The sequence below is a fragment of the Loxodonta africana genome, chromosome 26 (genome assembly GCF_030014295.1).
Source record: "Loxodonta africana isolate mLoxAfr1 chromosome 26, mLoxAfr1.hap2, whole genome shotgun sequence".
NCBI lineage: Eukaryota > Metazoa > Chordata > Mammalia > Proboscidea > Elephantidae > Loxodonta > Loxodonta africana.
In genome coordinates, this window is record NC_087367.1 from 23,084,923 (window position 1) to 23,101,470 (window position 16,548).

General features: G+C 41.6%; 1 protein-coding gene across 5 annotated transcripts in view; it reads left to right on the plus strand.

Annotated features, from left to right (window-relative positions):
• The window catches only part of SLC8A1 (solute carrier family 8 member A1), a 385,219-nt gene extending 369,006 nt beyond the window's left edge, over window positions 1-16,213 (plus strand). For all 5 annotated transcript variants that reach the window (XM_023555308.2, XM_010595894.3, XM_064277171.1 and 2 more), the window contains one exon: window positions 13,168-16,213. In XM_023555308.2, the coding sequence (XP_023411076.1) occupies window positions 13,168-13,544 (377 nt within the window). In that variant the 3' untranslated portion in view covers window positions 13,545-16,213. The remainder of the gene's footprint in view (window positions 1-13,167) is intronic.
• Window positions 16,214-16,548: the final 335 nt, after the last annotated feature.

Below are 16,548 nucleotides of genomic sequence, written 5' to 3' on the forward strand. Positions count from 1 at the left end.
AACTTGATGGCTGTGGGTTTGGTTTTTTGGGTTTATAAGCCTAGAACTATGCTAGGTGCCTAGAATAGACACTGAGAAAATTTTACATCAGAGTGCTGACTCGTTGCATATTCAGAGCAGCCTGAGTAGAACTCTAACCTGGTTTTCTGGTCTTTGCATTACAAATTACACATCTAGCAAGAGCCCAAGTACAAATGATGAAAGACTTGGGTATTACATTCTCTTCCCAGACATCTCAAAGGCACACATCTTAAAAAAATTATTTGTCAGGTTAAGCAAATATACAACGCAGTTTTGTGGGTTAGAATAAATAAAACATACTGTTAGTAAATAAAATATAACGTAGCTGTCGCACAACATACAATATTAATCGAAAGGGTGTTGGCCCTGCTCGACAGTCCATTATGGCTTGATGGGAGTGGTTAGAATATAACCAAGACTCAGACACGTCCTCCCTTCACAGCTGGTCCCAGGCAAACTATAAGCAGGTAAATTTCCTTCTTAGGATTCTGTTCCACTTTGGTGCCTGTCTTGGATACCTTTCTGCCCCAGGACTCCAGGCCAGCCCCTGATGTCTCTTCTTCATCTCTTCCATTTCCCCATGGTCCTCACCACCCATACCCTTTGAAACATACCTGCTCTGTATGTAGCGCCACAAGGCTTATCTCCACGTAAGCATCCATCTAGCCATGAATGTTGACACACCTGGAAGCACTAGTATAAAGGCTGAAATTCTACCCTCTCTGCCTTCTAAGAGAGACTCTCTTATTTAGATGAGACTATTTGTTAAAATGGAAACACTGGTGGTATAGTGGTTAAGTGCTATAGCTCTTAACCATAAAGGTTGGCAGTTCGAATCCAACAGGTGCTCCTTGCAAACTCTATGGGGCAGTTCTACTCTGTCCTATAGGGTCACTATGAGTCAGAGTTGGCTCAACAGCAACAGGTTTGGTTTTGCTGGTTTTATTTGTTAAAATGTGAATTTATTAGTCTTTTTCTATTGTAAAAAATACAGTTAACACACTTGCCAATTCAGCATTTGTCACTGTGCAATTTGATGAAACCAATTGTATCGATCATGTTGTACAACCATCACCAATATCCATTGCCCTATTTTCCATCCCCACGAACAAACACTTAACACTAGCTAGACAAAGATTTCCCAGTTTCCCCTTCCCTCCCGCCCCTGGTGACCACTGTCAAACTCTGCTCTCTCTACATTTGCCTGTTTTAAGTGTTTCGTATTGGTGAAATCATACTGACTTTGTCCTTTGTGATTGTCTTATTTCATTCAGCATAATGTCAAGGTTCATCGATGTTGCCGCATGTATCAGGACTTCACTTCTCTTTATGGCAGAGTAATATATTAATATTTTAATTACATGAGTCATAAAAAATAGGAAATATGAAGAAGCAAGCAATGAAAAAGAGAGCATGTCATCCCACGACCCATTTGCACTCTTGTGTTTATCTTTCAAAATTTAAAATCCTAGGACATTCAAATAATTTGCATAAAAATGTGTATACAAATATATATTATGCATTTACCCACACTTTTTTTTCTGGACTCATACTAGACATGGTTAAGTAACCTGGTTTCTCATTTAGCAGTGTGTCATGAGTATTTTTAGTTGTCGTTAGTTGCTGTATCTTTACATTCATTTTAACAGCTGCATAATATTATGTTATATGAAGTTGTAATTTATTTTATCAAAAATGATGGACAATTCAATTGTTTCTAATTTTTGTATGATATAAAAACTCTGCAATAACTGTTCCCGTAGGTATAATTTACACCTGTAAAATTATTTCTAAGATAAATCCCTAGAAGTAGAATTGCTAGGCCAAATAGTTTTTTGATTTTTAAGGCTTTTGGGTAGACACTTATGCCTTTTGTTGTGTTCCTTGTCAGGGCAGTCATCAGTTATGGGGCACCATCTGGTTCTTTGGTCTCAGGATGATGTAGTTTCTGGTTCATGTGGCCGTTTCTGTCTCTTGGGCTCGTAATTGCCTTGGACACATATGCCTTTTTATACCATATGACTAACCCATAGGAATTCCAATTCATGGCAAGGTAGGAACAGAGATTATCAGAACTTCTCAAAACCCCTCAAATCTCACCTGTCGTGTTTCTTCCACCTGTGGGTTAGGCCATGCGTCCTCCAGTGCTGGGCTGAGGCTGGATGAAGTGATTTTTTCTCCTTGAAGAGTTGCCTCCATTTGCCCGCTTTTAATGGTGTTCAGCCTAGAAAACCCCATGGGGCAGCTCTACTTTATCACATGGGGTTACCATGAGTCAGAATTAAATCAACAGCACCCAACAACAACAATGGCAGTCATGTTTTCCTGAACTTATAATGTACAAAGGAACTCCTTCAAAAAGAGAATGCATGTGTAGAGCAAATAACTCAGTAAATACCTGTAAGACAAAGATACATGTTGGGGGTCTTCATTGTAACATCTTGCTCCATAGATTTAGAATCACACCATGATAGTCCAGCCAAGGGGAAAGATCCTCCATAACCCATGACGGCTACCCGGAGAGGAGAGCGATGGTTTCTAATATCTTAATTTCTTATCCAAGTTATAGTACAGTTTTTCTACTACATCCTTCTTAGCTATCTCTATCTTTAGGGAGACTTAGATACCTCTGGCTTTACCAACTCTAAAGTAGGACTTGAGAAGAGGAATGAAGAGGATTTGCAAAGATTCATACAGGAGATGGATGTTCCAGAAATAGAACAAAACTCTGAAGAAAGAGCCAGGCTTCAAAAGCAAGGAGGGTGAAGAGAAAGAGGGAGATTACTGGAAAGGAAAAGGAATCGAGTTGGAGGACTAGGTTTTGTTTAGGGGGCAGACCTAGACTGTTGTCTAGACAAGAAGTAAGTTTCAGTTGCATGTACACAGTGACAAAGCAGCAGGCTTAGAAAAAGTGCCAATCCAGCTGTTTGTTTTAACCCCAAATCCGCCCTTCCTTTTTCCCTTTTCATGACTAACAGAAGGTTGTTTGACTAAATCTTCCCTAATTTTTTTGCCTTCATGGGCTTCGTATTATTAAAATAAATGTTTATTATAAAAGTAACAGAATCACAGCTTAAAATGGAAAATAGCAAAAATTTGATGTTATTTTAAAAGTAGAGTTATTCAAACCCACTTTTACAGAAGACGGTGTAAATGTAATGCCAGGGGAAGCCAGAAACTTAAGTTAAAAAAAAAAATTTTTTTTTTCATCAGTCAGTGACTTATTGATTTAAAAGAATGAAGTGTCTTTCATGAAAACACTGACCCAGCTGAGCCTCTTAATCTGTTTCTAATCCACACCATTATAATATTTTGCTAAAAGAGTCAGACCGATGCTTCTAGGTAGAATAGTTTTTTACTCATTTTCATCCAAATGATCAGCTTTTTTAGCATCATGTAGGTCAAGTCAGAGTTGAACATGATGAAGCTTCTAAATATTTTCTTTGAATCCTTTGTCCATTTTTGGATGTAAAATGTGTCAGTTACTGAGTCCTGTCCACACCCCCATGGACTTGTTTGCAAGACCGCTGTTAACACCCCATGGACTTATAATAAATAACATTGATTATAGCTAGAAACACATTTTTTTTGTCCGGATCCTAAATTCACCTCTTACTGGCTATATGACTTTGGGAAAATTGCTTATACTCTGGACTTCAGTGTTCCCATCTACAAAATGGGTATAATTACAGCACCTACTCCATAGAGTTGTTTTGTAGATTAATGAGAATCCATATATAGCGTAGTAAGCCTGAATAAATGTTAACCATTTTGTCATCTTTATCCCCACCACCATATCTGGGCATTAAGGACATTCTCACATAACCCTGTATAAGGCTTATGGACCCTCACTCACCTAGCTGGAGGAAACTTTAACAAAAAATTCCAATACCATCAACATATCCTTTGTTATCACAGGACCAAAGAATTCTGAATAATGATAATAATAGGTAACATTTATTGAGTACCTACTACTTCTGCTGGTTTATTTCAATCATCATACCAGCTATACAAAATGGGTACATTTAGATTTCATATTTTACAGATGAAGTATCAGAGAGCCCAGCACGGGCAAATGGGACTAGAACCAGGTCTTACTCCAAAGTGTAGACACTTTAGTACTGTAATGGGGTACACTAGACAGCCACAGTTAGGAGGACAGGCATTCTTCAGTAACAACAGAGGTTACCCACAGGGTAACAAAGACCTTGATAGCCAAATTAGCCACTCACGTTAACTTCAGCTTACTTATTAGTATCTCCGTGACAATCAGGACCATTAATTAATGTGAACCAGCCGGAAACTGCAGAGCCCACCCAGTTTCTTTTCACCAGGTTTGACCAGAACCAGGAAACTTCCCTCAAGTCAGTCAACCTTGTGCAACTTAACCTGATTAGGCACAGATTGGAACTTCCAGCACTCTAATTTGTGTGAAGCTTTTTCATTTTTGGAAGAAGCAGGATTCTCAAAGGAAGATTCCAAGCCCTGCCCGAGCAGCGAGTGCACATCATTTGGCAAACTCCAGACCCATGTTAATCCCAGGTCTCAAGAGACACCATGGCCACAGTACTGCAGCTAGATTGTTTGCGCTTCTTTTCTGGGCTGAAGTTGCGGGGAGTGAGTGACCAGGTAATTGAATAGAATAATCCCCATCTCAGATAAATCCCTAGAGTTCTTTGAAAACTCAAAATGTTCTTATTGATATCAGTCAAGAATTTGAACCAGGAATGTTGGCAAACCTCGTGAAACTAGAAGGTCTAAACAAAGAAAGGAACCTTAGATCCTCTCTTGCATGTCTGTGAACAGTGCTCTGAAAAATAATCCCACTCTTTGTGTGTTTTAAGAGTAGAGTGTGGACGTTTTCCTTTAATGACGTATCAATTTACAGTTTGGAAAACAGATCAAATAACATTGTTGGTTTGTGCTAATTCTCTTCTCTGCCATGTGCTCCCTGAAAAATAAATCCCTATTATTTTTCCATTTTAATTGGAATTAATCTTTTTCTTTCAACTTAAAATGTAGCAGGATTTCAAATATATAATAGGAAAAATAAGCCCTGGGGGTCCCCCTGCAAAGTACAAATATTCAAGTTAACAAAATGAAAAATATTAATTTGCTATTTGGTAACAAAAATGACCGCTTTTTGTTGATCTACCTGTCAGAGCCACTGCACGCGCTGCCCCGGTTAATCCAGAGAAGGTGCCGTTTTCCTCATTACATAGCTGAAAAAACTAAGGCTCTGAGTGGTTAATTAGTGGATCTCAACCTGCCTGAGGAGCTTTAAAAAATACTGATGCTCAGGCCACATCCCAGAGCATTAAGCAGAAACTCAGGGTGGGGCCAGGAAGTTGGTGTTTTTCAAGAGTTTCCCTGGTAATTCTGATTTGCAGCTGGGGATAAAAATGTCTAGCAGCAGGTGTTCTAACCCTGCCCACGCGGGTCCTCTTAAGCTTTTTCTCACCTCTGTTTTCTTCTCTTCCAAAAATAGGCCACATCACTGTCTCTGTTTCTTTTTCATCCCCTCCAGGGACAACTTTCTGGGGCTGAAGTTTTGTTTGGCTTAAATGGTTTCCCCTTTTTCTGTTTTTATGCTTCTTCTCCTAACTGGTCATTAATCATTCTAACATCTGTACTTCCCTGATCTTTTGAGCTTCAGCTGGAAGCTGAATAACGGCTATTATCACGGCAGCAGGGAAGCGAATGTGTGTATGTGAGTGAGGGAGTGTGGTTTCTGTATTTTCATGGGTAAATAGATAGCAAAATATCACTACTAAGACAAACCGAAGAAGAATTGATGCCTTTGAATTATGGCGTTGATGAAGAATATTGAATATACCGTGGAGTGCCAGAAGAACAAATAAATCTGTCTTGGAAGAAGTAGAGCCCAAATGCTACTTAGAAGGGAGGATGGCAGGACTTCCTGTCACGTACTTTGGACATGCTATTAGGAAGGACCAGTCCCTGGAGAAAGATATCATGCTTGGTAAGGGAGAGGGTCATCGAAAATAAGGAAGAGCCTCAACCAGATGGATTGACACAGTAACTGCAACAAAGGCTCAAACATATCAACGATTGTGAGGATGGCCCAGAACCAGGCAGGATGTCATTCTCTTGTCCATAGGGGCACCATGAGTTGGAGCTGACTCGACAGCACCTAACAGCAACATTAAGACAAAACCTTGTTTAAGGTTCTCAGTGACAACAGAAGGATTGGCACTTAAATAAGCAGTATTTGTGTCGGAATTCTAAGAGCACACAGAAGGGAGGACAGAATAGAGAGACAGGGATATATGCCTTGTTTTAAGCAATGACTCCTGATTTACAGCCACTAGAAGTACTAGGTCCTGAAACCAAAAGATCTCTAGTATCTTTTGGGAGCTTAAGTTCTGAAAATTTTCAAAATCAAGTAAGTAAGAATCTCTTTGATCTTTAAGAGTAATTTTACGTTCTGTCATGTTTTTAAAGGAATAGCCAGTTGCTGTCGAGTTAACGTTGGCTCATGGTGACCCATGTGTGTCAAAGTAGAACTGTGCTCCACAGGGCTTTTGTGACTATGACCTTTTAGGAGCAGATGATCAGGCACTTCTTCCAAGGTGCCTCTGGGTGGACTCGAACTGCCAACATTTCACTTAGCAGCAGAGCATGTTAACCGTTTGCACCACCCAGAGACTCCACCTTGGCATACTTTAAATGAATAGGATCGTAAAATAAGTCTTTAAAGGGTGTTATAACTCCCCAAACGTTGAAAATCATTAACATAAATAAAATTTCTTACCACTATGGATTCTCTTGGGATCAAGCTTGGTTGTATTACAGAAATACTTAGTAAGATTGTGTACTCATCGGACCATATTCTTAGTGCTGTTCATATTAACTGATCTCCTGCAAAACCCTATGAAGTTGGCAGGCTTCTGACTTAGTGAGTGAAAGAATCAGGAGTCAGCTAACTTAGGTAAATTGCCCCTCTCCCTTGGCCTTTGAGGGTAGGCTTGCTAGAACAGGGGTTAAAAAAAAATGTGTAGTGTAACTTGAGAGCTGTAGAAAGATAACATTAAAAAGCACCAGCCCCTCCACCAAACCCACCCAAGTTTTATGAGCAAAAAGACTGTATCTGAGGACATCAGTTTGTAAGAAAAATCAAGAGCTCTTTACTCTTCCCCATTTAGCTGGTTCCCTGAAACTGACCCCTCCATTCTTCCCAGAAAGGCCCTGAAACATGGACACTACATGCAACAGTCCTATCTCCATGCCTTCGAGCTGCTTGATGTAAATTAGAGTGACCTAAGACACTTGTTAAAATGCAGACTCCTTCCACCCTTTCTCAGAGACTCTATTGTATGTGTCTGGAGTTGGACCCCGAATATTCACTTTTTAGCAAAGTTCTCTAGGTATTTCTGATACCAGTGGTGTGCAAACGTTATTAACATTAGACATAGCCTTTGAAAATTAGTCGACTCTGCCATCATTTATACCATGGTTTCACTCCTACAAAGTGATTTGAAGTATACAAACTGATTTGAAGTATAGGATTTGCCAACATTTCTCATCAGTTCTTAAGATGTAAATGACTTTGAGCTGTGTGGTTTAATGCCATAAATATTGCCACAGTTTCATCAATGGCAATATCTTCAGATCTTGAGATCTTTTTTCTTAGGATCTTTTAATATTTCATTAAGGTCAGATATTCTTTAAAATGAGATCATTACTATAGTTAGTTCATTCTTATGAGGAAAGGTGGCCATGTAAAAACTCCTGTTGTTGTTTTTGTTAGGTGCCCTCGAGTCGGTTCCAACTCATGGTGACACCATGTGAAACGGAACGAAACACTGCCCAGCCTTGCACCATCCTCACAATCATTGCTGTGTTTGAGTCCATTGTTGCAGCCACTGTGTCAATCCATCTTGTTGAGGGTCTTCCTCTTTTTCAGTGATCCTCTGCTTTACTAAGCATGACGTCCTTCTCCAGGGACTGATTCCTCTTGATGGTTGTTGTTGTTAGGTGCCATCGAGTCAGTTCTGACTCATAGCGACCCTATACACAACAGAATGAAACACTGCCTGGTCCTTGTGCTTGAGCTCACTGTTGCAGCCACTGCGTCAATCTACCTCGTTGAGGGTCTTTCTCTTTTCCGCTGACCCTGTACTCTGGCAAGTATGATGTTAGCCGCAGTCTCGCCATCCTTGCTTCTAAGGAGCATTCTGATTGTACTTCTGTCTGTCTTGATAGTATGTCCAAAGTATATGAGATGAAGTCCTGATGTTGCTTACTGGTCCAGTTGTGAGAATTTTTGTTTTCTTGATGTTGAGGTGTAATCCATACTGAAGGCTGTGGTCTTTGATCTTCATCGGTAAGTGCTGCAAGTCCTCTTCACTTTCATCTGCATGATGAGTTGTTAATGAGCCTGCCTCCAATCCTGATACCCCATCCCAGCTTCTTGGATTATTTGCTCAGGATACAGGCTGGATAAGTATGATGAAAGGATACAAGCCTGACGCACATCTTTCATGACTTTAAACCACACAGTAACCCCTTGTTCTGCTCAAACGACTGCCTCTTGGTCTAGGTACAAGTTCCACATGAGCACAATTAAGTACAAACTCCTACACAGAAAATGGCACCCAAATCACATACGTGGATTTGGTTTTTTGATGTATTCTGTGTACCTCCCAAATAGTCAGGCTAGAGAGAGTCTTAGATATATTCTAGTCTAAATCCTTCTTTTTAGTTGAGGAAAATGGAACCCAAAAAAGTGAAGTGACTTGCCCAAGAACATACAGTTATTTAGAAGAGCCAAGAATGCCTCCTTAATAAGGCTTCTCCCACTATCACCCCGTGAAGCTGTGCATACTGGAGCTGTCTTTCACTGTCAGTACTTCCCAGGTGCTGTGGGACAGCAGGTCTGGCTCCAGTTAGTCACTGTCAGTGTCAGTCCTGTGCACAAGTCACTTGTGAGCCTAACAACTGGCTCCCAAAGCACTCTAAGAGTCAGGAATAAGATAAATCACCTGGGATGAAATCCTGGCTCCAGATGATACACAAATCCTATATCTGACCTGCAGAGCTGTGAGAACTACCCTTTTGACAGATGAGATGTTTAAGGCTTAGTCTACGTGTAATTATAAGATTTGGGAAATTCAGGCAAAAAAATGATTTCTGGAGAAAAGGAGAGGCTGATAGCCTGTTTTTGCATATTGACCAGGTGACTTGGCCAAAGTCATAACCAGTGAACTTGAGACAGATCTGCAGAGAACAATTATGTCCTGACTCTAACGTGTGGTTTAATTCCAGTCATTCTGCCTCCCAGACAAATCTTCCCTGTTACTGATGTACAGCCATAGGGACCAAGGAGGCAGAACCAAACATCTAAGACTGTATGACAAAAATTTATTAGAATTTAAGGTGTGAGGTAAAAGTGAAAGTTTCTGTTAGAAACCTGGCCTGGGGTATATGTGTAGGAAAACACATATGTGTTATTGTGAACATGCCTTAAACTTTGCCAATCACATTGGAAACGTGATTTTTATGTGTTTAATGGGCCAAGCTCTGAATATGATGATGCCCCCATGAGACCAAGGCAATAATTATTTCCTGAATTTCACTTTGGAAAGTGGTATTTGAATGGCATTTGCCCTGTTCTACAATACGCAGGGTATGGTTTTATGTTCCAGGATAGCCTTGCCAGTGCCTGACATACGGTAAGTGATGTGTTCTTGTCTGCACTCAGCAGCAGAGCAATGGTAGAAGATAATTTGGAGAGAATCCATCACACTTCATTTGGAAAACAGAGTTGTCTCTGTTGGAACTAAGGTTAATGGTTTGGATTCGCATATGTGTCTTTTTTTTTTTTTTTTTTAATGTAGCTTTTGAATTGAAAAGATACAAAAGACCTAGTGCATAGCCCAGGTAAATACAACCTGTGAGACTCAAAGGGGCTCAAAGCATGTTTTATTTACATGGCAAGGTAGCCCTTTGACTGTTAATTTTCAGGGAGTCCAGAGAGAAGCATCTGATTATTCCAAGTAAGAGTTTTCAAGTAATACATTAAAAGGTTATTGAAAATGGCTTGGGGGAGAGGAAATTGCTGCAGACCTAAGTGTGTCCTGCCTTCAGGACCAAAGGACTGGTTTGGGTTTTCAGGGTCTCCTGAGGCCAGGACTCGTTGACTTTCCACCTCCCTCCCTTCATGGGCAGCAGCAGAGGTGCCCACGGTTTCTGAGTGGAAATGGGCACTCAGCAGTCCAGTGTGCCATTCGCCACGTGCCAGGGCAGATAAGCAAGTGCGTACTGTGGACTAGCGCCAGGTCACCTGTCTCCACAGCATAGGGGGGAGCACTCCCCCTCCCAGGGCTGCCCCATCTGTTTACCACCAGCTGGTGCCAGCAGCCATTTCAGCTCAGAATAACGTCTCAGGTGTTCTTCCGTGGCAGCTGGACTGTAAGCTGCTTTCTCCTGCCTTGGACTCTTGTGTCGTTACTTTCCTTGCTCAGCTGCTGGTTGTTGAAAAAGAAAAACAAAATGACTTCTTTTTTTTGAGACTGCTGCCGCAGCAACTCCTAATAACTTTTAATAATGAAGTACAAGAGACCGTTAGATTTGTCTTGCTTTGGTTTTAGTTGCCAGCCTCTGTGATAGTCCTGACTGGCCTATAATGTGTGAACATGAATGTGCAAGGAAAGGGGGGATTAACAAACTGCCTATACCTTCTTTGCAGTCCCCGGGTGATGCAAACAGCTGGCTGCTAACCAAAAGGTTGGTGACTTGAGTTCACCCAGCAGTCTCTTGGAAGAAAGACGGGGCAAATACCTTCTTCAGTCTTTTCTCTCACTGATAGTGGGAAAGAGCTGCAGTAAGAACCTTTTTCAAAGTCTCCAAGTGAAAGGAACAAAGTAACCTGAAATGGACTAAGAGGAAAGGAAGGCTCTTGCCTTCTTGGGATGTGGTGTGGTGTGGACCAAGCTCTGAAATCAAACAGACTGGTTTAAAAATCCTGTTCTGCTAGCCAAGATCCTGTGCAAGAGGTTTAATATCCTCACAATGTCACAGTTGCCCAGATTGTAGAAAAGAGTTGATAATAGGTACTACAGAAGGCTAGTGAGAGGCCTGAACGAGAGTATACAGCATAACATGGGCAGCATGGGGCCTGGCATGGAGGAAGCAGTGTTTGCCTTAGTTTCTGTAATTATAGAACGGTAATTAAAACCTGCTTTCCTTTACAGACAGAGATCAGAATTCATGAAACGGGCTCTCAGGGGTGATCACTCCCTTTCAGAAAGAATGTGATCCTGCAGATGGTGTAGCCTCTGAGAGACCTAAATTACCTCCTTATCCATTTTAAAGTGGGAGCATCTACAGGCTGGTGTGAATTTGCATGCTTTATGTATTGTCCCCATTGGAGATTACAGAGGAAGGATGTTAGCAGCAGGCTGGTGACAGAGGGGAGAAACTAGTCCAGGTTCAGAGCATGCCAGGGACTTCAGAAGGACCAGAGCAGATGACACGACACCATGTAGTACTCTAACTCCTGTTGTACCTGACTTTGCAGATGTGAATTCAATTTGGCAGTTACTAGCACCTGCTATAAATCTACCATGCAAGGTATTTTTCAAAGCTAGCTGAAAGGACTTTGGTATCAGCAACTAGGCAATGATATGGACAAGAAATTGAGTATCTCGCCAGTCTTGTTTACATCCTTAGTAAAGGGAGCTATTTCAGCTCTGACCGGAACATTCAAACCGATCGATCCTGTTCGATTTACATGGCCTTTCTAAAGCACTACAAAGAGAAGCTCCAATTTTGTGCCGGGAAGCATGACAAGCGTTTTACCTATAATATTTCAACTTACCACAGCACTCGGAAGTGGGTGTCCTTAAAATCTTTCACAGATTAGGAAACTGAGGCTCAGAGAAGTTAAATCATCTGTCCAGGATCACACAGTCAGTGGTGGAGGCAGGATTTAAAACCCTGTGTTGGAAATGTGGGCTAAACCCCTGGGTTCTACTAACAAGAATTGTAAGGCACTCTTATCCAACCCCTGTAGTGGGCCATGCCTTTCCTATCTTCAGAAAAAGATCCATTCAGGATTATTGGTGCCCATAGAGCTTTGAGGATTATCCTTGGTACTCATGGCACAGTGCAAAGTCAGATGGCACAGTGAACAAACATTTGCCTCGAAGGCAGGAGACCTGAGCTCAAGTCTTAACGTGGCTTTCCTAGTTGTGCAGTATTGCACCCATTACTTCTTATCTCTAAGCCCAGTTTCTTCACCCATAAAGTTCCTTCACCTCACAGAATTGTTGTCAACATCAAACACAGGGATGTAGATAGATCTGCTTACCTATTCGTAAGGCTTTAGGCAAATGGCAGCTATCATTACAGCTCAATTCTTTTCAATTTCACTACTGCTGTGATCTTCAATCTTTGTAAACTATCTCCTGACACCTTAACTTTCTCACCTATTTAACTAGAGTTGATGATACAGTATCTTTTAATAATACTTGCCAGCAGCTGTCCTCAAACTTCGCCTAAGAATCCTTTGGGGGTTTGTTAAAATACTTTCCCGGGGCCCAGTGGTTATGACTCAGCAAGGCTAGGTAGAGCCTTATAATGTTTACCTATATGATGGACTCACGCCATGGCATTTGTGGTTCAGTAGTGGAATTCTCACCTTCCATGCAGGAGACCCATTCCCAGGCAACGCACCTCATGTGTAGCTGTCAGTGGAAGCTTGGATATCGCTGAGATGTATTTAGTTCCATTGTGCGTGGGGCCCCCTTGAGTCAGGGGCTAACAACAACAACAACAAGGACCCCATGTAATTCTGATGTAGATGGTCTGTGATCCCTCTTTGGAAAAAGGCTACCCTAAAGTTCCGTATTATAAAGAACTGTGTTATCTGTGGGTAGAGAACTTGGCCAAGATCGCGCAATCAGTCAGTAACACAACCAGTGCCTAACTCTTGACTCCCCATGGCTAGATCCTGTTCTTTTGATCACATGACTTGGACTCAAAGGAACATCCAAACCCACCCCTGGTCACTGGGTTTACCCTGGGTTTGATTCTAGAGTAGACAGCTGAAGCTTCCAGCACTCCACAGATGCCTTTAGAGGGTTAACTGAGAGTCATTGCCTCTTTCTTCTTCCTCTGCAGACACGTTCGCAAGCAAAGTGGCAGCCACCCAGGACCAGTATGCAGATGCGTCCATAGGTAACGTCACTGGCAGCAACGCGGTGAATGTCTTCCTGGGAATCGGCGTGGCCTGGTCCATCGCTGCCATCTACCACGCAGCCAATGGGGAACAGTTCAAAGTGTCCCCTGGCACGCTAGCTTTCTCTGTCACTCTCTTCACCATTTTTGCTTTCATCAATGTGGGGGTGCTGCTGTATCGGCGGAGGCCAGAAATCGGAGGTGAGCTGGGTGGGCCCCGGACTGCCAAGCTCCTCACATCCTGCCTCTTTGTGCTCCTGTGGCTCTTGTACATTTTCTTCTCCTCCCTGGAGGCCTACTGCCACATAAAAGGCTTCTGAAGGAACAATCAGCTATAGTAAATTTATATATATATATACATATATATACATAAAGACTTATGTATAACGGACAGAGGAAACTGACATTTGTCATGTTCACTTACCTACTGATGGAATCCAGCTTCAAGAGCATACTCTGTGCTAGGGCCAAAGTAAGAAACCATCACCTCCCAGTCCCAGGGTTGTCCTCATGTTGAACAAGGCACGGAGGCAGGGCCATCTTTGCAGCTCCGCCTAGAAGGGTTGTACTGTCTCCAGGTTGACCAAACGTTCAGGCTTTGATTGTTCTCTAGTTCTTGCTTTTGTTTTTGGTGGGGTTAAGGAGGTGGTTGGTATTTGGCTTTTGTTTTGTTTTATTTTGTTTTGTTTTGTGGGGAGGGTCAGGGTTTCTGCTTCTCTTTGTGGGAGGTGACAACCAATCCAAATGCAAATGGGTTTTTGGCAAAAAAAAAAAAAAATGTAAATCATTAAGATTCCCCTCTCCTCCCCCAACTTAAAAAAAAATGATTTGGGGTTAAGAAAGGATCTGGGCTTGGAAGAAGGAAAAAGCATGTCTTTACTATATTACCAAATTTCATGCTTATCTCTGGAATTGGAACAGAGGTGAATCTGCCTCCAGGAAGCAGCACAGGAGCTCAGATGGAGCCAGGAAAAGTGATGGTTCTAGATACAGTCTGAAGTTTAAAGATATGGTACCTGGGACTCTTGTTCAACAGGTACAGGGATCACGTGCCTAGATTCCCAGGAACATGCAAAATCCTTTATTTCTTACTTTTTTAGCTCTGGGCTGTGATTAGCAAGGCCCTTACTCTTTTTTTTTTTTTTTTTTTTTTTTACTCTGGGGATCCAGCCCGGAAGCCCCTCTTAGATCTCCTTTCCCAACCCTCCTCCTCTTCCCCACCAACCCCAACACAAACCGGAAGTCTAACCCCGTTCAAAGAGCACATTGTCCTTTCCATTCGCATCAATATGTGTCCCAGTCCCATGTTGCTGTGGCCTGGGATGGTCTGTCAGTTTTCTTTTCAATCCTGTTCCAGTCCTGACTTGAACATTTGCTTCTTCTTCCTTCGTGTGCCTGTTTGGGAATGTTGTTGTGATACTTGTTACACAGTGCATGGACGAAAAACAAAACAAAGCATATCTGTAGATAGTAGAGTAGAGCATATACTGTTCTCCCCTTCCGCAACGTTGATTGGACATTGAAGACATCAGTGAGTTTTCTTTGCACCTGAGTTGTTACTTTTTGTGTTGTTGTTGAGTTGCATTATTACTAAGGACAAAAGGAGAAAATGGCTTCTATTCATGGATCTGCACATTCGTTTCTAAGAAGCAATAACTGTCATGTGGGAAGTTAAAGTCACTGAGAGGACAGCAGGCAAACTACAGAGTATCTTCATGGAAAATTAGCCATATGGAACACATCAGAGGCCTCTAACAGTCACCGGCAATTCAGGAAGGCCAAGGAGAAAGGCGTTATAGAGAAGTGGATGAGTTAGACGTGCCTGGGCTTTGAGAGCCTCCATTCCACGGCACCGCTTCCCCCAAAGTATTTATTTCACATCTGCTCTGTCTGGCACAGATGGTAGATAGTGCTGGTTTGTTCATTTTATTTTTTTATGTAAAAGGCTATTTTGAGCCCTGTTTTTTTCACCGTGCAGACCCCTCTGCTTGTATCTGCAGTTCCTCAGTAGGAAAGAAGTCAGGGTGACCCATGGGCCTTGCAGTGTGTCTCCTCTACATATGACTAAAAACAGAGCAGCAATTAGGTGAGAAGATTCCTGCCTCCCAGGAGCATTGCACTGGGAGGTTTTAAACCCTTAAATAGAAAAGGAATGGCTCTTTCTATTTCAGAATACCAAAGCATAATAACTCAGAGTTTCAAAGTAGTGAGTCCATCAATGAGGACAAATGGGGATGACTTTGGCCACCTCTCAATGGCTTCTCTGCCTACTGGGAGCCCCAGGCCAGAAACTCCCCTAGCCCTTTGTTTTGATTTAAAGACACTTAAGAAATGAAAGCTGTTGAAACTTAACCTTCTCTTCTTCCTCCCAGTTATTCAATTAATAAACATTCAATAGTTGAATAGATAAAACCCTTAAATGCTTGTTATCCACACAAGTGCCAGGTACTATGCCACCTCTTGGGAACTTAACTAGAAACCAGACAGTCCATATACCTGCCCTCAAAGGGTTTAGAGTTATTGTGACTGCTATTTCCATAAGTAAATGTTAACATGGCCGTATGGAAACCGCTTCATCTTACAAGAAAAAACACAATTAGGAAACTCTTTTAACATAAACACATTGAAATTATATAAATTCAATTGTCCAAATGTCTCGAATATTGGGATTCTTTAACTAAGAGAGCCTAAAGCATAGGTTTAGAAGAGAACAAAATTTATCCTGGGTCAATCTTGCCCAATTTTAAACCAAGAACAGATCAGTGAGCGGTCTCACTTAGTCCCAGGTTTTATCTTTGTTGGGCAACAGTACTTTACTGTGCCCCTCCCCACCTTTGTAACTCCTCATCTCTGCCCAACACCCATACCTGACCTGCCATGGTCTAACACTGGTGGCCTAACTCCTTTGGGGGCACCTTCTAGCCCATCCTTTTTTTTTTTTTTTTTGAGATTTACCTAATGGGAAGCTAGGCTAGAAACACCAAGTAAATATAGTCAAGGAATAAAAGTTGTTTAAACATTAGAAGGATTTTGCACTCATGTTTAGCCATATTTGGAATGTCCATAACCCCGTAGGATATTTTCACAGAGGTCTTTTAAGAAATTCTTGCTGTTGGTCAATTTCAATTTCAAAGCTTTTTGGCTTGTTTGCTTTTAAAATTGTCATGCTATAGGGAAAATATGATGCTGGTTGTTCAGGGTTGTTATTAATGATTAGAGTTGTGTAAAATTATTTCGTTTTATTTGTTCGATTATTTCATTTTGTGTGTATTGTGCACAGCTTTAGGGGGAAAAGTGCACTAATTGTGCTGTTCCTTATAAATG